At 36.1% G+C, this 26,236-nt stretch overlaps 3 protein-coding genes across 3 annotated transcripts; all 3 read right to left on the reverse strand.

Annotated features, from left to right (window-relative positions):
* Window positions 1-1,427: 1,427 nt before the first annotated feature.
* On the reverse strand, window positions 1,428-16,059 carry LOC134857293 (uncharacterized). Its single transcript, XM_063873682.1, has 10 exons — window positions 15,929-16,059; window positions 15,224-15,545; window positions 13,206-13,696; window positions 12,755-12,956; window positions 9,356-9,674; window positions 6,996-7,674; window positions 3,792-4,065; window positions 3,461-3,633; window positions 2,953-3,120; window positions 1,428-2,329 (listed from the first exon to the last, which is right to left on the reverse strand). Exons 2-10 carry the CDS (start codon window positions 15,461-15,463, stop codon window positions 2,236-2,238), a joined length of 2,640 nt encoding a protein of 879 aa, XP_063729752.1. The 5' UTR covers window positions 15,464-15,545; window positions 15,929-16,059; the 3' UTR covers window positions 1,428-2,235.
* Window position 16,060: 1 nt separating this feature from the next.
* Window positions 16,061-22,594, reverse strand: LOC134846446 (tyrosine-protein phosphatase non-receptor type 14-like; the record flags this gene model as incomplete). The annotated part of the gene is made up of 5 exons (XM_063863843.1): window positions 22,375-22,594; window positions 20,719-21,061; window positions 20,274-20,418; window positions 17,558-17,802; window positions 16,061-16,111 (listed from the first exon to the last, which is right to left on the reverse strand). Coding segments are annotated over exons 1-5 (1,002 nt in total), but the record flags the coding sequence as incomplete, so codon positions are not given.
* A 467-nt stretch (window positions 22,595-23,061) lies between these two features.
* LOC134857294 (aminoacylase-1A-like) lies at window positions 23,062-25,976 on the reverse strand. The gene has a single exon (XM_063873683.1). The coding sequence runs from the start codon at window positions 23,990-23,992 to the stop codon at window positions 23,234-23,236; it is 759 nt and encodes a 252-aa protein (XP_063729753.1). The 5' UTR covers window positions 23,993-25,976; the 3' UTR covers window positions 23,062-23,233.
* Window positions 25,977-26,236: the final 260 nt, after the last annotated feature.

A 26,236-nucleotide genomic window follows, 5' to 3' on the forward strand; every position in this document is an offset into this window, starting at 1 on the left:
TTCGCAAAACAAATTACACCATATAAATTCTGCTAAAATTTTAAGCAAGTTTTGTCTTCATAAGTTTTCACCTAAACTCAACCCAATTTGAGAAAAACGCGATTTTAAGTTTCAAATTTAACGCATTTTGTCCGGTTAATTTAAATCAGCACTGTAGATCCATCGGAAATTAATTTTAAGGGAATAAGATTCCTATTTTCTTACAAATTACTTAAGAAATCAAACGTACAAATTAACACTCAAGTATCAAGCTATGTTTATAGTTGCTTACTAAAAATACAATTTATTTGACTGATTTCCAGACGCTAGACGCTTTGGGAGTTTTTATCTGATGTTTAATCCCCATTCATTTTTATTGTTTATACATTATAAACCACATGACAGGTTAGTGGTCTCAAGAACTTTATGCCTATTGTTACTTCTCAAACCGTTTAGAATTAAAACGATTTACCCACAATGGAAATGACCAACATACGAGCCATCCAGCTCTTCGCGGAGAACCGCTGTTGTACCCGTGGTTAAGATTAACATGCATTTTTTTTAGTATTTTCTAGACTGGGTAATGTTGCCACACCCTCAAGCAACGAGCACTGATCATGATGGACCTCGAACAGCCGACCTTTCGATTGAGCCCGCTCATGTCAGACCGCGAGAAATGAAACCCATGAAGCAAAAGTCGCATCAAATGTAGCACACAACTTTTGCATGTTTATATTTGGATTATAATTAGAAAAAAATACATCCAATTTTTTTGCTTGTGAGAAATTTGAAAGCATAAAACCAAATTATGGAATAATAATGCATTTCAAAAAAAATTGAAAGATTTAATGAGTTGGAAAATTTCTGAAATGCAGTTTTTAAAATTGTACTGTTCTTTGAACCAAAAAACTTTTAGTTTCAATTGATGAATTAAAAACTCATCAACTGTGTCAACCAATTACTAATCAAAATAAGCATATAAAAATACCCGATGTAGCCTACTAACTCAAAAAAGCCACAAAAAGTAGCACAAATATTTGGGACCTAGGTTGGAAAAAACGAACTATTACATTCAGGGTCAACCTGAATCAACCGTTATAAAACATAGCCAACAGACAGTTGGAAAGGAGTCAATGGACCAGTGTGCCCCCTGAGATTTCGAAAAAAAAACGCCCAGGTATTTTTACTCATTATTGAAATCTGAGTCCTCGCAAAATACCATAAAGATCCTATTTTGACCAAATTTTCTTCGTCGCAGGCAAATATTTGAGAAAACAGGTCAAAATGCTGTTGCTGGAAACTTTTGGGAAAATGTTGACATAACGAGTTTTTTTAGGCACGCGCTTCCCTTTTGCAAGGAAACAAACAGATATTGACATTTTCCCTTGAAAAAAAAACTTTCAAGGAGACAGCAGTTTTAATTGTAAATTTTGGAACATTGCAATTCATTATTATCAAATTCAAATTTCGTTTAAACTAAACTTCATAATCAAAGCCGTAGTTGATAACTAAGCACGTGTAGTTGATATGAAAGATATGTGATAAGAAAGGTCGTAAAAAATTTTAGTGGTCGATAAAACGGTATTTTAAGCACCTTCAAAGCATTTTGAATAGTTATTCAATAAAAACGGTTTTCAATACAAATTTACCCGATTTTTTGTACAATAGATATACCGTAACCCAAGTATCAGGTTTTCACATCACAAGTCAATAAACCATTCAACCAAATAGAAATATTTACAGTGTAAAATGATACAGCAATGGCACAGCAATATTCTCTAAGAACAGACACCGCTAAGACGTCTCTGCATAATAAAATAAAATATTGAATAAAATTAGAAATAATGAAATCATTTACTGGGTAGCTCTTGAAAATATTGCATTCTTGATATGAACTGAAAACAGCGATTGACATGTGTTTAAGTCAAGAAGTCCTGATTAAGTAGATTATTTCATTAACCAATTCTAAAGTAAAATAATCTAAAATATACAGAAAAGTTAGGCATCTGATTAAAATAATTCATATCAATTACAAAATTACACAATAACATCTTGTCTAGTTTTCAATTCTGATCACTGCCTTCGGATTTCACGCTCCTTCAAACTAGAGTCGTGGCAAACGTTCATCTTTTAGCTCTTTGGAACAATTTCGGATCACTTTTTTCGTCGATACAATTTATGAAACATGAAAGATAGAATATTGAGAAGGGCAAAGCTCTTATCTAATGCACTGTTTTCGCTATTTCCGTGTGAAGTTCAAATGAGTCTGACAAGAGCGAGTGACTGGATGAGTACTCTGTATACGAACTCGTAGTACAAATAATTGTCTACCATCGCTGGACGTTGGTATCTAAAGCATAAAAAAATAAGGTTTACAACCAGGTAGTTTTTTTACTGTGACAGGGTTATCCCTGATTTTCAGAAAAAATTTTGATGACAAACTAAAAAATAGTCAACAAATAAAGCCAACAGACAGTTGGAAAAAGAGTCAATGAATGCAAGTAAACAGAAAAAAAAAATGTTTTCTGAAAAATCTAAACTTTCGAAATTCAAAGAAAAAATATATGGCCTTCAAGCTTTGAGTTTCAAGAAAAATTTATGGTTGACACTTTTGTGATAAATTTAACCCAATTTTAAAATTAGAAGCCATTCACGTTTTTCGCGACCTTTTAACTTTGCTGTTCGATAGGGTTGTTTGCCTTGCTTTTAAAAAAGGAAACCAACTGAACTTTAAAAGGAATCAAAACCTATAAATGAATATCACACTTAATAAAAATGAGATTTAGAACCACGGAATTAAATCATCACTTTTTTCTATGAAAATTATAGGTAAGTTTAAAAAGACATTGAGAGTTGGTTTCAACAAAATTCACCGCTTGAAATCCTATAACTTATTGAGAGACGAAGTTTTTTATGATAATCCAGGACACCTTGCAGTCCCTCGTTACAACTTCTGCCCTTTTAATGACTAACCTAAGAAACGTGAGTACCCTCTGTACATCAATGACCTCTTCATGTTCTATGAGGGTGAGCATGATTTCGGAGAGCATGAATGCGCCACTACCTCCACTCCCAGTAGCACAGTGGACCACCAGAGGAAGTGAGTCGATTCCCTCTTCACGCAAGTGTTGCCGGATCGACCTAGAATCAAATATGTTGTCAAGGTTTACAATGCTCGACAAAATGCCAGGAACAGATTCGTAAAATCAGTTATCCACTAGAAAAAGGAATAACTAACCAGCGAATCACTCTTACGGGAGAACCGCTGTTGAGTTATATAAAAATCTACATGCATTTTTAGCTTTTTTCATGAGCTGAGAAAGGTTGCATCACCCTTCAGCAACGGACACAAATCGTCAGGAACTTCGATATTCTCCCAGGTTTCCAAAATTAAGAGCATAAGATTTGCAACAAGACTTCGGAAAAATCCTAGAAAGTTCGCTCCGTTAAGAACTCTTCCAATAAATATTTAACTACAAACCTGACTTCGTTGAGGAATCGGATGAACTTGGATATGAGGTCTGGAGAGGAGAGGTGCTGTAGCTTTGCCTTGTTCGGCGACTGAGAGGGGGGTTTGGGAGGGAGGAGGAGGGGTAATTCCAGGAACTGCAGATGCCACACCACCCTGCTCTCCATCTCTCGTCTGTTGTTTAGCTGAAAAAAAAAATCAAATTAACACTTCTCATAAATAGAACTCCCAAGATAGGCAGAACTCCCAAACTGCCAAGAAATTTTAAAACAAAATCAAGCATTCTCGAACGCATCACAAATAACATTTTATTCAATTTTTTGGTTGGGTTAAAAAGTCTTACCTTCAGAGTAGTTGCGATACAATATTCTGTCAATTGCACATTCTCGGCCTTCACTGAAATATATCCGAACTCCACCGTCTCTCCAGCCTTGTATGGCTTGTACCTGGCACAGTAGCTGGACTGGGTGTCCATTGTATGTTCTGTGTCGTTATCCCCTTCCCATTGTCCGTTCGTGGGGTGAGGATGGGGGTCTTGTCCAGGAGTTTGGGGGGACATCATGACTATCAGGGCAGCTTGCTTCTCCCACACCATCTGCCAGAAGTCCACACACGTTCTATTCAATCAGACTTTGATTTAATCGCAAGCGTAATCAATAGAGAATAAACTTTTTCATCTTAATGAAACGCCTGTCATAAACTTCATACATATATACATAAATCATTATCTTTTGAAGCTCAACCATAGAAACTATACATAGATTTATTTTGAAAAATTGAGTTGAAAAAAAGTACTGGATATTTTTAGGGGTAATTTTTACGTAGTTTATGTTCGTATTGGATGATGTTCATAAACAGCCCTTGAAACATTGGGAATCATTTACCCAGCGGCAACTAAGGCAAACAAAAACTGGGCCGACCCCTGTTGCGCCTGAAACTCGTCACAAAAAATTTTTTGAGCCAGAAACTTTTGTATCTCTTTTTACGACCCACCGGTACTGAAACGCAAAACAACGCAATAAAAGTTGACTAAGCCGATGTATTGCAAGCAGAAACCATTTAACCAAAAAAGACTGCAAAAAAAACAGCCAACAGACAATTGGAAAACGGTAATGAACGCAAGGAAAAAGAAAATCAGACTTGCAAATTTCAAAATTAAAAATTCATGGCTTTATGGCCTTGAATTTTTCTAGAACAAAACCTATTTGACGCTTTTTAGATAAAATAAGCCCGATTTGAGAAAACCGGATCAATTGGTATAAAAATTTTCAGCTGGGAAATCTGAGAGCTAGAATTAACTTTCGAAATTAATTCATTCACGTTTTTCGTGACCTTGACACTTTTGGTGATCGATAGCGGAGTGTTCCTTCCCTTCAACTAAGAAAATGAAGTAAACTTAAAGGAAATCGAAAGTCAAATCGCGAAAAACCAAATAAAAAATCAGCAAGATTTATATGTCAGTATTCACTACGTTCATGACTCTCAATTATTCAAAATCAGACTATTCAGTTCAAATCCAAACAGAATCGACGGAAACCCAGACGAAAACCACGAACCCGAAAAAATTTGTTCAAAAATTTAACTGAAAAAAATAACCGCCTGAAACGAACTCGACCTAAACTTTACCTAACCCAAAAGAGAGTAGTTATGTTAATGATTTTAAGAAATTGAGCATGCTTACAATTTTTACTATATTGACCAGTCTGATATTAAATTTGTTTAAGGGGGAAAGTCTAGGACAGGTTGGAGCACCCTTGCTAATCACAAGAGTAAAGAAATATCAGATTTGAAAAGAATAGAGAAAAAAATAGCCAACAGACACTGACGAAGCTGAGCTTCGCACCACTTGCGATACAAATCAAGAAAGCCGCTAAATCAGAAAAAAAATAGAAAGAGTCGATCAAACTAGATCTATCAAAAACTAAGGCTAGTCATTACGAGGCCAAATTGTGCATTTTGTGAATTGTGTGCAGATTCCGCAACAAGGACACTCCCTTTGTTTTTCTTTTCTTATGTTTAGTTTCTTCGATTGTTCCGACAAAATTTTAACATGTTCAAAGACTTGTCTCTGGAATCCAGGAACATACAGTCACAAAAATTGTGCGACAACCCACTTTGGCCTTGTAATGAGTTTGCAAATTAAAAAAGAAAAAAATACCAAGAAAATGGAATGGAATGTGCATCGGAAGAAAACTTTTTCCGCTCGTCGAAAGACGCAATATGGTCATTAAACCGATAGGACAAAACCTAACAAGCCAAAAAGGAAAATCAACAAAAAACAAAATTGTTGTCATGAAAAATTTGAACTAGAATTTCTATGAATATTTTTAGCACTTTGTGCGATCCAGAGGTGAGCGTAAAAATCTGATTCTTTTGAAACAGCTCAAAATTAGGTCACTAAGCCAACAAAAGAAGGCCGAACTTAATTCGGAAGAAAAATTTTTAAGCACAAAAAAGAGAAAACATAAGTCAAGGTTAGTAAAACTACAAACATCAGAGATAAATCAGAGCAGTAAAAGCAACTATAATATAAGAAAAAATTTACAATATGACTATTAAGCCGACAACATAAGCGGACAAATAATGAGCTGAATGGAAGATTTCCCATTTGAAAAAAAAACAGGTCTTGTGAGACACGAACCTAGGACCTTTGCCGTCCCAGGCGTATTCGTTATCTCCAGACCAAGTGCCAGAGACACAAAGAAATAATAATTAATTAGGAACTGAACCTAAATTTACCATTTCTAATTTTGACACAGGCGAAGCTGAGATTCTCACCACTTGCGCTACAAATATGAATGTTATGAAAATCAAACGGAGAAAAATTCAAAAAATCGTTTTTGTCAATGAAAATTGTGACAAAAGCCCATAATATCCGGAACAAAATTGTCTACACCATTCGAAACTCTACAAAAAAGCCAAGTTTTCAAAACAACTAAGCAGACAAAAAAAGCAGACAGACAATTACCTAAATTAGCCGACAAAAAAAACAGACGGACGATAATCCGAAGAAGTACAAAAACTCTAGTTTGCAACAAAGGGCCCGGCCGGATTCGAACCTCAAATATTTACCATCTCAATCAGTTGTTTTACCTCTACTCCAGATGCGCCGGATGGTTATTGGGATTCGAATTCATAACTAAAGAAACCCTTCAGGCTGAAAAGAAATTCAGAAAAATTCTAAACTGTCAAATCCCTTCTCCCGTCAGAATACACACGCGCGCGCAAGAACTTTTTTCGGACGTAATGACGCAATAAGAGGCCACTAAGTTGATATTAATTAGGCCGAAATTTATAAAGCCGCTAAAAAGATGAAAAAAAGTGAAATTTTAACAAATCGAGCTGGTTAAATTACAACCAATGTGAAAAGCAAATTTCGATTTAGCCAGATTTTTAAAATGCTAAAACAACTGAAATTAAAACTGCTTACTGCTAGAATAAACGATTCTTCTGCTGAGGACTTCTTCACAACGGGAAACATTGACAAGCCAAAGCCTAATTTCGGTCTAAAGCTCAAAATTAAGAAATGATCATTTAACGGACTTACCCATCCAATGGGTTCTGTGTGCTGATGTATCTGAAAGTGGTTCCCGCTATTTTTGTTTTGATCCAAGAGGCATTAATGTATCCAACATGATTGTTCAACTCCCTGCAGGGACTCAATTTCACTCTCGTGTCATCATAAGGCAGGCACTCTGAAAACCGATTTCTGTTGTAATTTTCACTCATCTTGGCCACTGAAAACTTCGCAGTGCTTTTCATAACCTGAACTGCTCCGAACTCATGTCGCAACGAACCCTCAATCAATTTTCTCTCCATATAGCTACGTCTCGTATCACCCTGGAACGCTGGGTTATTCCGACGAAGTTCCAGTCTTTCGGGGTCACTGTACGGATGCGTATCACCATCATAATCACTGAACCTATCCAGTTGATCTGTACTTTTGAACTTAGCTAGCGGACTGATACTCCAGGTTGAATTATTCGCGTTGTTTCCAGCAACTGATAGCTTCTGATGACTGCTAATTACTTGTACCGGTGCCGTGTGATAATCCGTTGGCTGCTGGTTAAAACTAGACCTAGGAGTTTTATCAACTGATTCTGCAAATTGAACTTCGGCTGTATCGGCTAAGTTTTCGAACGACTTGTGTGAAACAAGTTGCGGAGACACCGGTCTTGCATTGCTACTCAAATTTCCCATCGTAGGTTGATGATGCTCAGAAGGTGCTTAAAAACAATTCAGTCATCATAAAAAATAGCACGAATAGAAGTAAAAAAAATAGCACGAGTAAAAAATGGAAGATACAATTCCATTAGTTTGGGATAAATAACGAACAGAAATAGAGGTGGAAAGGTGTGAAAGAGCGTTTTAACAGATGATGATTACCTGCTGTATATATTTGTAATGCGGAACAACCATAGCTTCAAAAATACAACTATGTGCATTAAAATCAAGCCATGTGGCGACCTCTAAAGTAATTGAAACAGAAAGCGAAGCATACATCGCATCTTATCTGCCCTATTATTCTTCTACGACACAATGCTTTGATTAAGTGTTATCAAAATGAAAGCAGGAAAGCTTCGATCTTAAAACGACAACGTATAAGGGATACTCAAAAGACTGAGAAAATATTTCCTGGTACAGCAACTACGACCTGTATTCGGACGGAAACTCGTTTTTATTATTGACCAAAGAGATGCCGGTCAAAGTTAGATGAAAATTGCCCAGAAAAGAAACTTTTACACGGCGGCGAAGTTGCACTTCGCATACAAAAAAAATGACCGATAAAGCTACTCGGAAAAACTGAATGAGTAAAATTTAAAGTCTACAAAATTTCTTCACTGACGCACTCCAATTATGAGTCTACATAATTGCTAAGTGACGCAAGCCAATTATGACGCATTAACAGTACCAGTCAATTTGAAAAAAAAAGAGAAATTTACCAAGTAACATTCTTCAGTTTAAAGAGTGGACGCATTTTAACTAGTATACAAAAAAAAACATCCGACCCTGCCCAGGTTCGAACCCTCTTATTTTGTTGCTGGTCTCCTTCCCTACATCTACGCTACAGAGCCATGATACCTTGAAGCTAAAGTGATATTTGTAAAATAATAGTTTGTGTTCATATCTTTAGCATTGGCTGTACTTAATAGCTGGATCAAAATGAACACTTTCAAAATGACTTTCAATTGCATCGCAACAATATTTGCGACTTAGGTTGGAAAAAAAGGATAGTTCATACTATAGCACAAGCTATGCTTGTGTAATTATTGACTAAAGAAATGCCGATCAAAGTTAGATAAAAATTGCCCAGAAAAGAAACTTTTACACAGCATCGAAGTTGCACTTCGCATACAAAAAAATGACCGATAACGCTACTGCGAAAAACTGAGTGAGTAAAATTTACAGTCTACAAAATTTCTTCACTGACGCACGCCAATTATGAGTCTACATAATTGCTAAGTGACGCAACCCAATTATGACGCATTGGCAGTACCGGTCAATTTGAAAAAACGAAGAAATTTATCAACTAACATGCATCAATTTAAAGAGTGGACGCATTTTAACTAGTACATGAAAAAGTTCATCCGACCCTGCCCAGCTTCGAACCCTCTTATTTTGCTGCAGGTCTTCTTCCCTACCTCTACGCTACAGATCCATGATAACTTGAAGCTAAAGTGATATTTGTAATATAATAGTCTGTGTTAATATCCTTAGCATTGGCTGTACCTAATAGCTGGTTATTGATAAAAATGAAGTTTCAAAATGAACACATTTTGTCGCAACAATATTTGCGGCTTAGGTTGGAAACACAAAGAGTTCATACTATCACACAAGCTTTGCTTGTGTAAAGAACAAAAACAACAATTTTAATAAATATAACTAGTAAACATATGCGTAGCTAACCCATTGCATTTGGTCTGTGACTTCTTCCATTCCCGTGCCAAGCGACGGGTGGCAAAGGCTCCGACTGTTTTCTATACGTCATCAAATACCTCTGATTCGACGTCAATGCAGCCGAGTGTCGTTTCCTGACTCCTTGATCATAACCTCCTCCTCTTTCGTCTCCATTATTGTTCGCTGCTGCTGCTGCAACAGTGGATTCGACATTGCTGACGGAGTGTCCGTGGTACAACTCAGGAGTGCTGATGAACATCTTCTTCGAGTAGAAGTTGGAGTACATGGGCTGAGGGTGGAAATGCGTCTGTTGCAACATAGGATCCTCCTAGAAAACCAATTAGTTGGATAAATAAAAAAACATGTCCACAACAATATAATTCTGACTCTGATACATAACATCAGGTCCACCTTATAACAATTATTTCTCGCAAACACAAGCCGATATAAGACTAATGCAGCAAAAGTAAACCAGATGCTATTGCTGCAATAGTGTGGCCAAATAAATGAGAACTTTTATTTGCGACTCGGATTGGAAAAACAGAGTTCAACACTAGTCGATTCAGAAGCTCTTGTTATACTTGCCGCCAAAAAGATCTTTTTACTCATTCCACCAAACACAAGTGAACAACGCATCATTTTCCTGTTGAATGATTTGCACAAATTACGCGTTAACATTCTTATTTAATTTGAACTAATCAGATTTCAGCATTTGATTTTTTTTTTTTCAAAACAACCCACAAAAATATAGATGAAAGCCGTTAAAAACCAAAAAAAATTTAAGACACGAAGAAATTGATCTAACACAAAACTTCCTATCATTGTCTTTATTTTGCAAAATGAACTCCTTTCAAAAAAACACGCCAAGAAGGTAGACAAATTAATGTTAGGCAGCGAAACAAAAAGCGGTAACAAGACCGACAATTCTTTGAGCATACACACGTTGCGCCGAAAAAAAGCAGTTTTCATTTTTTTAAAAAAAACTTGAAAAGTCAAGAAACTTTTGAGGCACCTTCCCCCTCAAATCAACGAGATAAAAATAATTTGCTTCCCACAAACGACTCAAAAAGAGCCCGCAAACCCGATGTATTATAAGCCGATAAAAAGATAGAAACAAAAACATGATATTCTGAAATGAAAGTAGGTATATCTACAACCAACACAAAAAAAATCGAATATAACAAGCATTTAAAATGAAGACAAGCTCCAAATTTTTCTGCTAGCTGACAAAAATGCAGATTTGGAGATGACCACCAATTTCAATTATCCTGTGACAAATTATTTATGGGAACGAAAGGCTCGAACCCGGCTGAAACAAACACATCTGCTGATTCCAAGGGTAATCATAGCAACAGAAGGCTGGAAAAGTTTGAAAGAACAAGAACCCGAAAAAAATTCTAACTGTTGAACAATTTTCAATTCCCGCATTTCAAAAAAAATTTTTCAAGGCTCTTTGAATTTTAAAAACACAATGATTGACACTTTTGTGATGAAATTGAATTGACCCAATTTAAGAAATTTAGAGCAATAGGTAAACTTTTATTCTACTGAGAAATCTAAATATAGGCGAAGCGGAGCGATTCGTATATTTTCAAGGCAATTAGTGTTTTTTCAATTAAATCTGATTTGGAATTTTTCCAGAAAATGATCAAGCTTCCAAAAAACACCAAAAGGTCAAAATTTGGACATTTGCTAAAACCAAAACTAATTTTCTATCAAAAGTTTTGTATAACTCCCTATGTAATTGATATCCCCAAAACAAACTCTTGTAATTGAATCTTGGCTTTTTATGACAATTTCCCCGAAAAAGAAAAGAATCCAAAAAAAATCAGTCAAAAAATCCTCCTACTAAAATTCATAGGTCACTAAAGGTCATAGAACGCCCGGTGAAGTAGAGATGAGACAGGTGTATTATTTAAGCACACAAGGGAATAAAATCGCCAAACTTTCACTTTTTTGGAAATTGGCACACTAAATCGAGAAAAACTGAAATTTCTGGGAACAGGGAACTGCAAAAAAAAATCCATAAGCGTCTCAAAAAAAGAAAAATCACATAAATTTTCATATTATCTACTTTTTATCAAACAGGAAATAGCCAGTAACAAGTCAGATACAAAAAGATAATGCGATGGAGCAAAAGTTTCCCAGACACATAAAAAGCAAAGGCCAAAAATAATGAGCACATTTATCTGCGACTTAGTTTGGAAGAAATGTGGCTGCAGTAATGACACTACGAAAAAAAATTTCTTTGACCATCCATACTGAAACAGACGAAATCATTTAAAAACGAGCCTTAAAATGAGGCATCATAAATTGTCTAGGCCGATTTAACAAAAGGCAAACTCGTTTAAACGAAAAAAGTTGCTAAATTTACAAACTATAAGAGAAATTTCAGTTTAGTAAAAACTGTTTGAATCAAAAACTAAAAAAAAAAGTGAAGCGAGGCTGCGCAACACTTGCGATACAATCAAAACATTGCATTACGGAGCTAACTGTTTAACTTTTAGCGGATGATTTTGAATTGAACAAAAAAGTGCATTAACACCTTAATGCATTCCAAAATGCATTAATATGTATGAATGCATTTCTCTAGTTATTAGAACATTAAAACTTTTGACAGAAAATCGTCAAAACAAAAAACATCACAACCAATATAAATGAAAGTCACATCGCTCTTTTACACTTAAAATCTGACAAAAAACACTCGTATTCAAGTATTCTAAACGATACACAAATCGTTCTAGTCCTCCAAAAACACTATGATTCATGACACGAGTCATGGCAGTTTTCATTCCAGTTTTTCATACCATCAAAAAATGAGCCGGTTCTTGTAAAATCGGTTCATGATTTTTATTTCGAGTGAATGAAGGAATAAAGTTACTAAGAGCTGAGTATACTCAAAATATCAACTTGTAGGACCCACTCAAGTTCCAAAACCGAAAATGATCAGCTTATTGATACACTTGAAAAGCACAGCACAGTCACGACAAAAGTTGACAAACCAAATAGCAAATAGAAAAAGCAAATAGAAAAAAACTTGCCAATCATGCCCGCACCCAGGAAATTTGTAACGCCACGAGCGAAAAATCATTTTTTGTGAACTGGAAATATAGAAAATCCTCCGTCTCTTAATAAAAAAGCAGAAGCAAAAAAAATCGCTGCTTTTATCTCATTGAACAAATAACTAAATTGGGTCCAAAAACTATTTACGAAAACAGTCATCTCCTAGCACTTGCATTAAGAGAAAACGATGACCAGGTATCTCCTATGGTGTAATAGTGCAAGCAAATTAGAACGAGTTGCGAACAAACAAAAATTACATTCAATTCACACTAAAATAACACTGAGCGAAACTAAAAGCACAACACTTGCAAAATCTTTGACTTTTTCCTCATCTATTTTTATTACCTGATGCGTGTTTCGATATTCTCTAGCTGGAGATGTCGCTTCCGTTTGTCTATTGCAATGTTGACAGCTTGGTCGGCGAAGTTGTTCACTCCCAGGACGGTTACGTTCTTGGTCGTATCCATGAGCTCCACGAGAAGTTGGGCCGTTTGAAAACACGTGACCCTGGCAGGGACAGTTGCCGTTTATATTAAGCTCAGGAGAGCTAAAAGTATAGAAACTTTCAGAAGATGAAGTTAATGATGGAACAATATCTATGAACAAAAAGTCGATCTTTGTCATCTAGTCAATATTGCTCTGAGCGGCTTCACAAAACCTTAAAAAATTTAGTAAAAAGTGGCATCAAAAACCCTTTAACTGCGTTTCGAATTTTTTGGAAATAACAAGAAAAAACAAATTTATTGGTCGTCAAAACTGTCAAATGAAAATCTCTTCCGTAGAAATCAGTTCTTACCTCACTGCGTGATGGAGCGGCGACTCGTGAGGTGACATTGACGACGAATGTTCCTCTCTGTTTCTACTGAACGATAGCGAAGTATTTCTATTTACAGTTGACTGCTGAACGCCTGCCGAATGAGCGCCACAATGCAAACATCCACCCATTGTGATTTCTCGCCTTTCACCCTCCCGTTGCTCCTCTCCTAAGGCCGCTAGGTTATCGAAGTAGTTGTAGCGATTCGAGTCTACATTCAGCGGATTATTAACCGAAGAATGCCTATCGTGTTGGATCACGTGACGTGGTGGTGTTCTGCGTCCATAGTCTCGCGCGTTTATGTAGTGTCCACCAAAAAATTGTGGATATTCGCTGGTCGAAATGTTTGGATAACTAGACACCAAAAGTCTGTTGTGGTTCTCATATAAGGCGTTCATACTTCCATAGTCTAGCTGTGTTCTCTGTTGGAACAAAGGTCTGTTTGCCATAAAATGATCGTAAGAAGGTATTTGCTGAAACAGGAAAAAAACTGCGAAACTTAGCGGAGATATCATATCTGATATCGAGTTTCATCTAGTTTTACAACGATCATTTGTGTAAGAAGCGTTCATTAATCGATCAGAAGGATCGAAACTCTAAAAAAAAACATTGATTTATTTGTAAATTATTTTTGTAAGATTAAATAACAGACAACAGAGTTGGAAAAGAGTAAATGAACGCAAGTAAACAGAAAACACTGACTTTTTTTTGAAAAAATTCAAAAATTAACAAAATTTGAGAGAACTGGATCAATAGATAAAATTTTTATTTCGCGTGAAAGTAGTTCAAACCAATTCAAACTAAATTGATTTTTTTTTTTGAGAATGGATTATCAAAAATTGCTTCCTCTCTTTAACAATGACTCAGCAATAAATTTTCTGAAACAAAAAGTCTTCTAAAAAATTCTTGTCTGTTAACTGCTTGTCAGACTCCTCAAAACTGGACAAGTTATCACAAAACCAAAGACGGATTTAGCTGGAGATGCTAAAATCGGAAGTGTCGTCGATTTAAACGATAAAATCAATTCGAAAATAGTTTAAACGATAAAATCAATTCGAAAATAGAGACAGAGAGAGAGAGAGAGAGCAATTGTCGACGCTTTTACCCCACTCCGAGAAATTTGCCGGCAACATCTCGATAACCCAACTGAGCTTGGCTGACCAGGAATTGCGCTCAAAACCGACCTATACAGGTTTTTCAAATTGGGTTTTTGAAATTTCGGCCTATATAGGTTTTTTTGAAATTCCGCAGCAACCTATATGGGTTTTTGAAATTGTGGATACCAGCTATAAACCGTCAAATGATTAGATGGAAATTGCGGAACGAAGAAACGCTGCAACGCCCCTTCCAATTATCCAGAGCGTAGTTCCTACTGGATCAATCATACATTCAAGGAATGGCGAGCTTATCGAGGAATTCAAGGCATGGAGATTCGCCCATAAAACTGAATCATTCGGTGATTTTTTATGGAACCCATGTGACACACACTCAAACAGTGCAATCCTTATGGAACCGAAAAAAAAGACCTTAACCAAAAGCATGCTTGGATGCAGACAAGTTTTCCTGCATTAATATTTTCAAGAATTTGTGTGGAGAGATCGATTGGGCTCGAGAGCATTTGAAAACATAATAACAATTTAATTCTCTATACACCTCAACTGGCCAATATGTGCTATTCATTTGTTTGAATTTTGCTCAAGTTCGATATAAATTACTTCTATTTTGTCTGGGAAGAGATAACTCATTTGGTCATTACGATGAGAGATTACTCAATTGATTTTAGCTTTTCTGACCATTAAATTTTCGCTGCTCGATAGCGCATTACTTGTTACAAAGAAAATGAACAGAAATTTTAAGAAAAAAAACAGTTTAACCACGAAAAAATAAATTTGAGCCGGAAAAAGATTTCCCGAAAAAAACTTTAAGAAAACCATTATGAGAGTCTGAACTATGTTCATCGACTCTTAAAAAATAATTGAAACCAAATCTACTGAACTTACCTTTTTCGGTTGCTGGCTTTTCATCGTCTCGTCGTTTTCATTCGTCTTTTCATTTCTATTCTCACTATTTACTCTCATAGTAGATGTGAAGCTGAGTTGATCGTAGGCTCCACTTTCATTAAGCGAACTGCTATTAGTCACGCTTCGAGGCCCACTCGTGTCGTTTGAACTACTTTTGTCGTCTCCCATTGGGTAGCTGTATCGCAGTGAGAACGGAGACTCAACTGCTTTGTCGGCCATGGGTAGAGTGGAACTCTTGGGACTGAGCGTTATGGACGAGTCTTGTCGGCCGAAAGCACCGAGTGTGTTGCTCTTGGGAACACTGAAAAATCATAACTTAATTGTCATCAGGAAAATAACTATTCTGATCATCATAATTTTACGGGCATTCAATATGTTTCAATAGCTCTGATTAACCAGAAGCTGCGTTGTTCATAGGAGATCTTAACCAAACAAAACCCAAATGGTACTATGCGCAATAGATGAAACTTCGCTCGGATATCTTTAGCTATTTCCCCTTTAGCAAAAAAGGTATATTCGTTACCAGGTACAAAATTCACATATGCTTGAATTAGTTCTTTATAGTGGTGGCAATTTGTTACTACGTATCGTTGGGGGGGGGGGGGGGGGGGGGGGGAGGGGTAGTTAAAGAGATCCCTTAGTTCTTCGAAACATTCCACCATCCAATAGACTCCTGTCCCCTACCCGTGTTTGGGAATGTGTCTGGGAGAAGCAGTGATAGCATCATTCTTTTGAAACTGCCTCTCTGGTTTCCCACTAGGGGATACTGTCACCTCACTTGACACAACTGTAGCAACTGGTTTTTGTCCCAGGTTCACTTCTAGAGGAAGCCGCCGCCAAACTAAGCTTGCGGCTTTGTCGATAGATCTAAATATACAGATCCGACCTTTTATCATTGTTACACTTAAAACTATTATGTCAAGAACCTAATGGTTTCGATTGAACATCAACAAAAAAACTCAAACTTAAATGAACTCTTTCGAAACCGAGCCTTTTCAAAGTTCGATTACAGCCCTTTTTATTCTAACGATTCAAAATCCATTACCAACAGCACTGTCATCGAAGGAATCCGACGTGGTAACTAAACCACGTTAAAATCAGCAGCACCAAATAGCAAGCTAACATCAAAACTCTTTGATTTGCAAAAAAAATTGCAAAAAAGAAAAACTGAAGAATTATTTTCATAAGCAAGTTGCAAAATCCTTTTAAAACAAATCACACCCATAGGCGAATTGGAGCTCTGCACTACTTGCGATACTACAAATTAATCATAGCATGGCTAAGTAGCCGACAGAAATTGAGACGATAGCCATTAAGAAAAATCAATTAGCAAAGATGTCGAAAAAAAAACTAGATCTACCAGCATTTTGAAACATATCCAGCAGACAGTTGGAAAACAGTCAATGAACGCATGGAAAAAATACCAAATTGTTTTTCATAAATCCTTAACCAGGATCTTCAAAGAAAAACACCATATGGCCTTTTTAAGCTCTTCGAATTTTTAGAACAATTTAAAATTGACACTTTTTTGATAAAATTAAACTCTGAGAGAAAATAAAAATTGAGAAAACTCTGATCAATAAGTAATTTTTTAATCCGCTAGGAAATTTGAAAACTAAAACACCGTGAAGCTGATGGCACTGATATCCGAAATGATAAAAATGAATGCGAGTCACTGATAAATTCCGAAAAAAGTTTTACGATACCAAACTTGAAAATTTGCAGCTTCTTTGAGGTCGTCAAAATCGGCTTAAAAACAATAAACTAGAACTAAACGTAGAGGTCAGTCCCTCATCAAGTTTCGTTTCATTCAACCTGAAGATATTCTGACCAGTTTTTGTCGACACTGAGAATTTTTTGGAATCTGAATCACTACCAATAGGGCTTTAATAACATTACCACACTGACCTTAGACCCCCTACAAATTTATTTAGTCTGGAATAAGGGGAAAAACAGCAACTAGACAACTTTTCATATATTCTCTGCGAATCGCAGAAAAGACGATAAGGTGGTCAAAATCTGTTCAAGAAACCCACTGTAAACCATAGATCCTGTATTTTGAAATAAATGAATATTATGGTCGTGGTTACAGCTGTTCCGCAACAATTAGCATTGAGCATCGATCCGCATTATTGTTAAGGGCAAAAATTCTTCGCAAGCTGCTATAAAAACAATTAATTAAATGAAGGGATTTTCGCATGCCCTGTCGGTTCCATGATACAAATAGTGTCCTGCTCTAAAATATCGCCTCTTACAAATTGTCGCCCAACCGTTTCCAATCAGGCAACTAAATTTGGCAGCATATTGACAGACCTGATGATTTCCAATGCTTCGCACCCACAGATATCTGCACTCTTCATTTGACTTGACAGTAAACTTCATCTCAGACTTGTCCAGCCTGACCACTAGAAAGGAAGTGTCCTTGTAGTTCATCTGGTGGATTTTGGACCAGCTGATCATCTGTTTGTTCTCCACTGTGTCAGCGTCTACCCCACTGTGAGTGCCTGTTTCTGATGACTGTGGCCGGAAGCGCAGCACTAATCCAACCGAACTGGTTCCTAAAATTACAAACACTCCATCTTAGTCTAATGACTATGTTCACTTCAATTAGTATTCATTTCCAATGATATCTTTTTTTTCACATTCAAATCATTAAAAATAAGTATGTTTTTGACACAAATACGGCATTTAGGCACCAATCATAAAAACAGCTGTTGTTCAATGAACAAACAGGAATTATGCTCAAAATAGCGCATGACTTCATGCACCTACGGTGATTTCAACAAATTGTTCAACGTAAAAAAAAAGCTTAAATTATATACGAAAAAAAAAATTAGTGCAACCGTTATTTCAATTGCGCCCATCCATCAAGGTTTTCTATTTATTCTACTTATAAGTCAACTTTTAGGTTAATTTTCAACAAAACTATCACGTCTCCAAAACTACTAGGATTTATCAGATATGTCAAAAATCATCTCGAAAATAGGACCCTCTAAAAAGCCGACAGCATAAAACTGCTTTTTTCATAGTTTTTTAAAGTTGAAAATTTCTAGCATCAATCAGATTTTCATTGAGTTGAATTCACCGAAAACTTTCGAAAAAATAATTAAAATTATCATAACTCGGAAACCAAAATTCCAAAAATTACCAGTTCAATTACAAGCTAAATTTGTAACCTCTAGGGCTAGGATTTCCCTGACAGCACCGCAAAATACGGTTGAAAACTTCAAGTGGTTTAAGTTTTTTTTTCTAAATTTATTTAAAAAAAAAACATCATAAAATACGCCATATCTCCGCTGATAAAAAAATTTTGATCACTGATATTTTGCGGCTACATTTCCAACCCCTTAGTGAACCCTGAGAGCATCCAACTACAGAGTTAAGAGTTTCCAAATCTTTTCTTTAACATATCATTAAACTTTTTTAGCAGAAAACATTTGGCGGCTAGATAGGCATACCCTAAGTATAACGCAATAGCAGCCTACTATAGAATTGAGACTTTAAAGTTCTGCTCGTTGTTTTTGAAATCTAGTTTTTGAAATCTAACTTTTGAAATCTAAGATAAACAATGAACATACAAAAAAAACGCCAAGAAACAAAAAACGCCAAAAAAAACGAGCAGTCGTATTTGGAGGGCAACCCAATAGTGTAAACATATGAGAATTACAACCCAATGCTGAACCCAGGATGCACCCAACTATACGAGTTGAGTTTCAAGTTCTGTTAGTTTTTTATTTCGTTAATCATAGTTTTTTTTTAAATACATATATTATAAAACACAGCGATATCTCGAAAAACAAAAATATAAATGGAGGCCAAATTCGAAACCTGTGAGATTACTCTGATAGCATCCTACCATGCGCGTGAGAAATTAAAATCTTATTCTTTTGATCTGAGTTTTTTGAAAAGTTGAAAAAAACACCATATCTCAAAAACAAAAAAAAATTGAGCAGAACTACAACTGCATAGTATAACCTCGGAGCACCCTACCATAGGAGTTGAGATTTTCATATTTGTTATTTAAAATCTTAAATTTTTTTTGAAAAAAAAAAATTTAAAATCCCATTTGTCGAAAACCGAAAAGACTTGAACAGTCATATCTGAAGAGCAACATTGCAACCCCATAGCGTACCCTCAAAGCATCTTCACACAAAATTGACGTTTTCAAGTTTTGCTAATTTTCTGTAGACCTACGTTTATTGAAAAAACGCCATATCGTAAAGTATTTGAACAGAAAATTTTTAAAGGCAAGATTTGTTACTCTTGAGTGTACCCTGATAGCACCCCAATATAAGGTTCAGAATTTTATAAAAATTTTTAGAAGTTAGAAGGTTTGAGAACTTAAATTAAATTTTTTGATCTGAATTTAAAAAAAAAATTTAAAAAAAAACATAAAAAAACGCCATATCTCGGAAACCAAAAAGATTTGAGCAGTAATATTTGGAGGCCAGATTTGCAACCCCTAAGCATTTGCCTGTCAAAAGAAGGAAAAAACTGTAGTTGGAGCATTCATGCTTCAACACATGTATGGCTAGAATCGTAGATGACCTTGGAATATTAAAACGTTGAATTCAATAAACCAGATTAAAGTTTGCATATGTTTTTATCATGTCAAAATAGGGACTTCTTAAACATCTGTCAAGTAAAACGCCAATTAAATATGCATAGATAGATGGATAGATAGATAGAGTCAAACTTTGTTTCTTACCAATATTTTATTTCATTCAATCGAAAAAAAAAACTGGACGAACCACATATTTGGTACTAATTTATATTTATCCACGATGGAAAGCTCTTTAAAAACGATTTATCTACGATGGAAAGAAAGGACCAACATACGGGCTGTTCAGGGCTTTACGAAAAACTGCTGCTCGACCCCTGGTTAAGCTTTTCATGCAATTTTTGGCTTTTTTCAGAGCTGGATAATGTCGCCTCAGCCTCAAGCAAAAACCAAAGAGCATATTGGGCCTCTAACCTCCGACCTTTCAATTAAGAAGCGGAGACTTTCGCAGTGACAAAATGATCTAACCAATGGAAACGTCTTCCTTGGTCCTGTCCATTTTGGCCTCTACATATTCCACTCCGTAATCTTCTATCTGCTGCGCTTCAGTCATGTAACACAGCTCTGCCTGATCTCCACTTAAACCATGTCTCTCCTTGTACAGCTTCAGAACCTGAATCCAGAAACAGTTAATTTCATTGGTTCAAGTATGATATTTGGATCCCTGCAAAAATCAAGTATGGTCCAGGGTCCAATATTTTTTGCAAGCTAGAAACAGCATCTAATAAATAAACGTGCGACTTCCAAAGATTTTAAGGTTTAACGTAAATTTTCTTGAGGTACCCATCTTTGCTCTGAGTTTCTTAATCCAGATCATGTGATAAACTAAAATTTTTCTTCGCCTATAAACCTCAAAAAACACCAAGATACTTTTTTAAATTTGAGAACTTAACATCGCAGATGTTTTGCCAACCTTCTCAAATAGCTCGTCTGGGGCGTTTCCATACAGTTTGCTGGGAAACACTGGGTAATTCTGCAGGAATCTGACATTATGTACAGCTGGGTTGAAGTCTCCAAATTCTGCTTGAAGTGAGTAACTTGCCAGTACACAAATTGCATCCAGGGAACAATTGAAAGAGTTTTCAGTGATGAGTTTTCTCACTTGTAGAAAGTAGAGATGTCTGGCTTGTTTGGTTTGAAGCTTGCTTATGTTGGGAATGTAGTACATGACACCGAATCTGAGAACATGGCTCGACACTGATCCCGCTTTATCTAGTTGTTTCTTGAGGCTTTTGTCCAATTCTAACCACCTGTACCTGAAAGAAAGCCGTTACTTAATATCAAAAACATAGGCAACAGACAGTTGGGAAAAGAGTCAATGAACGCAAGTTATCAGAAAAAAAAACTGACTTGTTTTTTGAAAAATCTCAACTATTGAACTTCCAAGAAAAAATATAAAGCCTTAAAACTCTGTAAATTTCTAGAAAAATTTATGATTTACATTTATATGATAAAACTAACCTGGATAAAATAAGGAAATGAACTGAACTCCTAAGTCAAACTGGAAAAGTAAATTTGAGCCTGAACAAATTTTAAGAACTTCTTTTCTGAGAAAAGAAAAAAAACACAGCCAACAGACAGTGGGAAAAGAGTCAATCGTAAAATACATAGGCACAATTTAGCCATTCTTTCACCCTTATGATTCATAAAAGCAATCTTGATAAACACAAGCCAGTCGAATGCAAATTTACGCAGGAGAAAATTGAAATATTGACATACAATTTTTCCAAACTAGCGCAATCAGAGAAAAATTAAAATTTCGAAACTTTTGAGGCGCTACATTTTGCTTTCTTCCAAATAAAAGAAAAATTCAAACACAAAATGTAAAATTTCAAAAAAAACATGCAAACTTTAATTAAAAATTATGAAGAAATTTCAAACAACAATTTCAGCTTAATTTCTTGGAACGCAATTACGTGCACACTACTTGCACAAGTAATTGCATTCCTGGAAATTAAGCTGAAATTGTTTTTCAGAGGCCGCTAAGCCGATATAATATTGTTTTTCAGAGGCCGTTAAGCCAATATAATTTCAGTCAATACCTTTTAAGCCGATTGAAGAGGAAAACTTAGATTAAAAATGATATACAGAAATCAAAGTTGACAGGTTTTGAAAAGAACGAGCATTCAAAATGCAGACATGCTCCAAAGTTATCCTCTACGCCACATGCGAGGATTAACGCCTTGATTTTGATTTTATATGAGCCGAGGTGTAAAAAGATTCAAGTCATTTTGTTTTTTATCAAAAAAGCCGTTATCAAATATTTTCATATATATCGTTGGCAACTAAATTCCATTTTGATAACGCTTCGTAATCGCAAGCATATTAAGTAACTTGCTCTCGCAATTCAAATGAGAAAAATTGAGATTTTCTGCTTAAACTGATATACGATTTACAATTAGGAATTGATAAGGCGACAAACCTCAGTCCAAAAAAATCCAAAAAGCATGTCATTTTTAATCAGGAAACAATAGCAGTTCTCCGTAAAGAGCTGAATCTCGTAGCTTAGTCCTTTTCCATGTGGATAAATGGGCTTAATCGAAAGGTATTTAGTTTTTAATTTAGTTACCTGTGTTTCTGTTTGTTGAGATACTGCAGTCCGAAGTAGAAGCCCTCTGCGTGTACTTGCAATCTGTTCAGCACAATGTTCACGCACTCCTGGGCGGATGAGTCATTGGCCACACTGCATTCCATCTCCCTCTGGTCCAGCAACTCCACCACCACCAGCAGCGCATTCTTCACTGACACGTCGTATTTATGGGTGCGCTTCAACTTCGAAAAAGGCATGCAAATCTGAAACCGAAGTTCGCGTCTTCGAAAACAGCAGAGAAATAGCAAAACAAACGGTTGTGAAGCAACTACCAACTTAACAGCTCGAATTTTCTTTTCCTTCATTTTAGTTTCAAAACGATCAAAAAATGACTGAAAAAATTATTAACGAAATATTTTCTAGTTTTGATATTTTCAATTCCATTTGAAAATTCTTCAGAATGTGCGAGTAAATAGAACTAAAATGAACCTTATTCCTACACTTTTCTTCAACTTTTTTTCCGAACCTTCACCCGTGAATTAGTAGTGAATTTAGTCCAAGCAACGAAAATTTCAGGGCATCATAAAAATGATGACTAAATTTTGATGTAGTTCAAAGGCCTCGTATAGTTCGATGTTTTGATAAGTTACTCGAAGTTTTGATAAGTCACTCGAAGTTTTGATAAGTCACTTTGTTTGGAAAGCCTTATTTTTGCGCGTAAAGACATAAAGGAATACAAAGCTTGATCGAAACAACAAGATATAGCCAGTGAAAAAGAAAATCAACAAGTATAACATCAAATTCAACGAGACAACTTATTTACATCGTACACATTTCATCTAGTTGCTTTTAAAGATTCCAGCTATTCAGGTGAAACGTTGACTTTAGAAAAGGATATTCAACATGACGACAACGATTTGATGATTTCCTCGTAAATTTCGATCCCTCTTAAATACACGTCTTTGTTCAAAAACTCATCGTGATCGTGCAACAGTACTGGAGTGTTGTTAATCGGTGAAAAACCAATACAATCGTAGCCCATATGACGCAGATGTCTGCTATCAGCAGCCGCCGGAAAAATTCGAACCTTAGTCTCAATTTCAAGTTTGTCACAAGCTGAGATAAACGATCTCCAAAAAGGATTCGTGTCAGCATTCAACTCCGATTTCGAGTGCTCCTTTAACACTGCATTTGGCGTCCTGTATCGCCAACAAACATCATCTCCACTCTGCTTCACCCAATCATCTAACATAGCTTCAAAATCAGAGATTTCAACATCAGTCGCCAATCGGAAATCAACCGTCAATTCAAATTCAGCTGGTACGACATTATACGCTATGCCTCCGTGAGCTCCAGTTAAATTACAAGTGCTGACTTCCCCAAGAGAAATACAAGATCCACCTGCTTCTAGATTCAACTCCTGCTGCCGTCGGTACTCGTACACGGTTTGAAGAAATTTAGTGACCTTCTCACCGACCGAATTTTTTATGAAGCGCGAGCCATGACCAGCGTTCCCTTTGAAATGGATGAAAAGAGTGCGAATAGAACGCTCGCCGTTGAATACCAGGAACTCGTGTCCAGGATTAGCTAAGCCTTCATCCAGGACAAACCCCACATTCCAAGACTTGAAAATATCAGTTTTCGAAAAAGAAACCATTCCTTTTTGCCCTCCAGTTTCTTCATCGGGAACAAAGAGCACGTGTATTGATCTCTTCGGACAAAAATTTGCTTTTTTAAGGCGAAACAAAGCCTCGAGATACTAGAAAGGGAACTTTTTAGTGCGCATAATCAACACGATTTTGATAATACCTTATTTAGTTAGAGAAAAACTACTCCGTCCAGAATCATGCCAGTGTTTCATGCCTTAATTCGTTAGAAAAAAGCAAATATGGTGTCCAGAGTCAGTACATAAAGGTTCAAATGTTTTCTTGAAGTTCCCTAGCCCGCTAGCGAACAAATGACTTACGAATTATGGACACAGAGGCAAAGCTGCGCTTCGCAAACATTAACGAGAACACGACAAAAATCAGTTCTATAAAGTTCAATAAAAAGTAGAAGTAAGCCTAATAAATAAAAAAAGTATCGGCTAGTCTCGGATTCCATCTTCGACCTACAAAATATAAGTCTCACGCACTAACCACTAAGCCACGGACGCTTAATTACTCAAAAACACAGAGAACAAATAAATCAGAGAACAAATGCTATGAAATTTCCAATGCTACAGATAGTGATTATAGCAAAAAAAAGCCACCAAAAAAGGAACTTTTATTTGCGAGTTAGGTTAGAAAAAAAGAAGAATCGCATTTTTTTTCTTGTATAACAATCAGAATCCACACGATAGGAACCATTTCTGCTTCTTGCACTTCTACCGTTAGGTCTTTTTCATTATAGTTTTTTGTTCAACCGTTTCTCATACATTTACTTAGAGGTGAATAGCAGTTTATGAGCCATTATTTGAGCTTAACATAGGAATATCTGTTGAAAGCTAGTATAACTAATTTCGCGCACACTAAAAAATTACAAAGCACACAAATATAGCAATGCAAGTTAGCAGACAAAATATAGAAACAAAAGCCAAGGGTTCGAAAAAATAAAAGGAGGCCAATCAGAGCTTGCAAGCTAGCAGAAGCAGGAAAGAAAACGATAGCCAACAAAAAATGAGAACAAAAATATTTAAAAAACAACAACAAAAAAACTGTCTGGTATGATAATGTACTTGCAAAAAAAATTGAATCCATTATGAACTGAGCATAAACTTGCCATTCCTCATTATGCTCATTCTGTTTTCCACAATTCACATTTTTTCTCGACTGATACTCAGTTTGACTTTTATCACCAGCGTGAAACGAGTACTCACAAAAATTAAGCGAGCTGCCACGAAGGAAAAAAACTGGGAAAACTCCTGTTCAGCCGAAAACAAATTGTGTCATGAAAAAAAGCTCTGAAACTCTAAGAGTTGTACTTTTTTGCGTATTTCCAAAGCGGGGCACAAAAATAATTTTTCTCTTTAAAGATCACTAAGCCCAAAAAACATAAGCCGATACCATGAAGGCTGAAAAAAATTTTTTTTTTATCTTTCAAGTCAGCCCCCTGAAATTAGAATGAACAACACTCGCATCTGTAACTTCACTTAAAATTGTCTACAGTACAAGCAAAATCCGTTGCGGCAAACGAAAAACCATCACTTCATTTTTCTCGGAACTTTTTTTTTCAATTTCCTTGATACTGAAAAAAAACAAGCTCCGGCCGCGACTCGAACCCTAGACCTTAGGGTACAACGGCAACTGCTTTACCTCCAGGTCAAGTGGGAAGCAACCTGGAAGATTTTCAGAGCAGACAAGAAGAGAATTGAAAAGAAGTGAGTTATTAACTAGAAAAAAGTCTATCTTCTAGTTTGATAACACTTGCTAATCGCAAGCGTACCCAGCAAGCAATTAGCTTATAATAAACATTATGAAAATAACATCATGAAAAATTTCTAAATAAACACTCTTCCCGAGGATTTTGAAATGCATAAGTCATACAATTTAGTTGTCAAATTGCTAGCTGCGAAAGAAGTGTAAGTGCCAACGCGGGACCTTTCCATCATGGTAATTTTTTCTAGTGAACTGTCTATTTAAAAATCCTAATTCTAGTTTGACTCGATACATTAATGTTGAAATTCTGCATCAAAAAGCTCCCTGCATTCCGACGCATTTCATATCTTGCGTTCCACGTCCATATATATTTCCATTTTCGTTCATTTGAGCACCAAAAGGGGGATATGACCACAGGTCATCAATAGCAGGAACAACATCGTAATGAGAATTTAAAAGAAGTGATGTTGCTTTTTTGTCTGACCCTTGCCAAGAAAAAAATAAAATTGGAAAGCCTGACTCAATTTCAATGACAATCGGCGAGA

This window comes from Symsagittifera roscoffensis, chromosome 1 (assembly GCF_963678635.1).
Source record: "Symsagittifera roscoffensis chromosome 1, txSymRosc1.1, whole genome shotgun sequence".
Classification (NCBI taxonomy): domain Eukaryota; kingdom Metazoa; phylum Xenacoelomorpha; order Acoela; family Convolutidae; genus Symsagittifera; species Symsagittifera roscoffensis.

Excerpts from the sequence above, each read along its gene's own strand:
- LOC134857293 (XM_063873682.1), bottom strand. The coding sequence starts at position 15,463 with ATGGCCGACAAAGCAGTTGAGTCTCCGTTCTCACTGCGATACAGCTAC. Across the intron at positions 13,697-15,223 it reads AAAGCCAGCAACCGAAAAAG|CAAATACCTTCTTACGATCA; the intron begins GTAAGTTCAGTA and ends TTCCTGTTTCAG. Across the intron at positions 2,330-2,952 it reads AGGGTACTCACGTTTCTTAG|ATACCAACGTCCAGCGATGG; the intron begins GTTAGTCATTAA and ends TTTATGCTTTAG.
- LOC134857294 (XM_063873683.1), bottom strand. The coding sequence starts at position 23,992 with ATGGTTTCTTTTTCGAAAACTGATATTTTCAAGTCTTGGAATGTGGGG.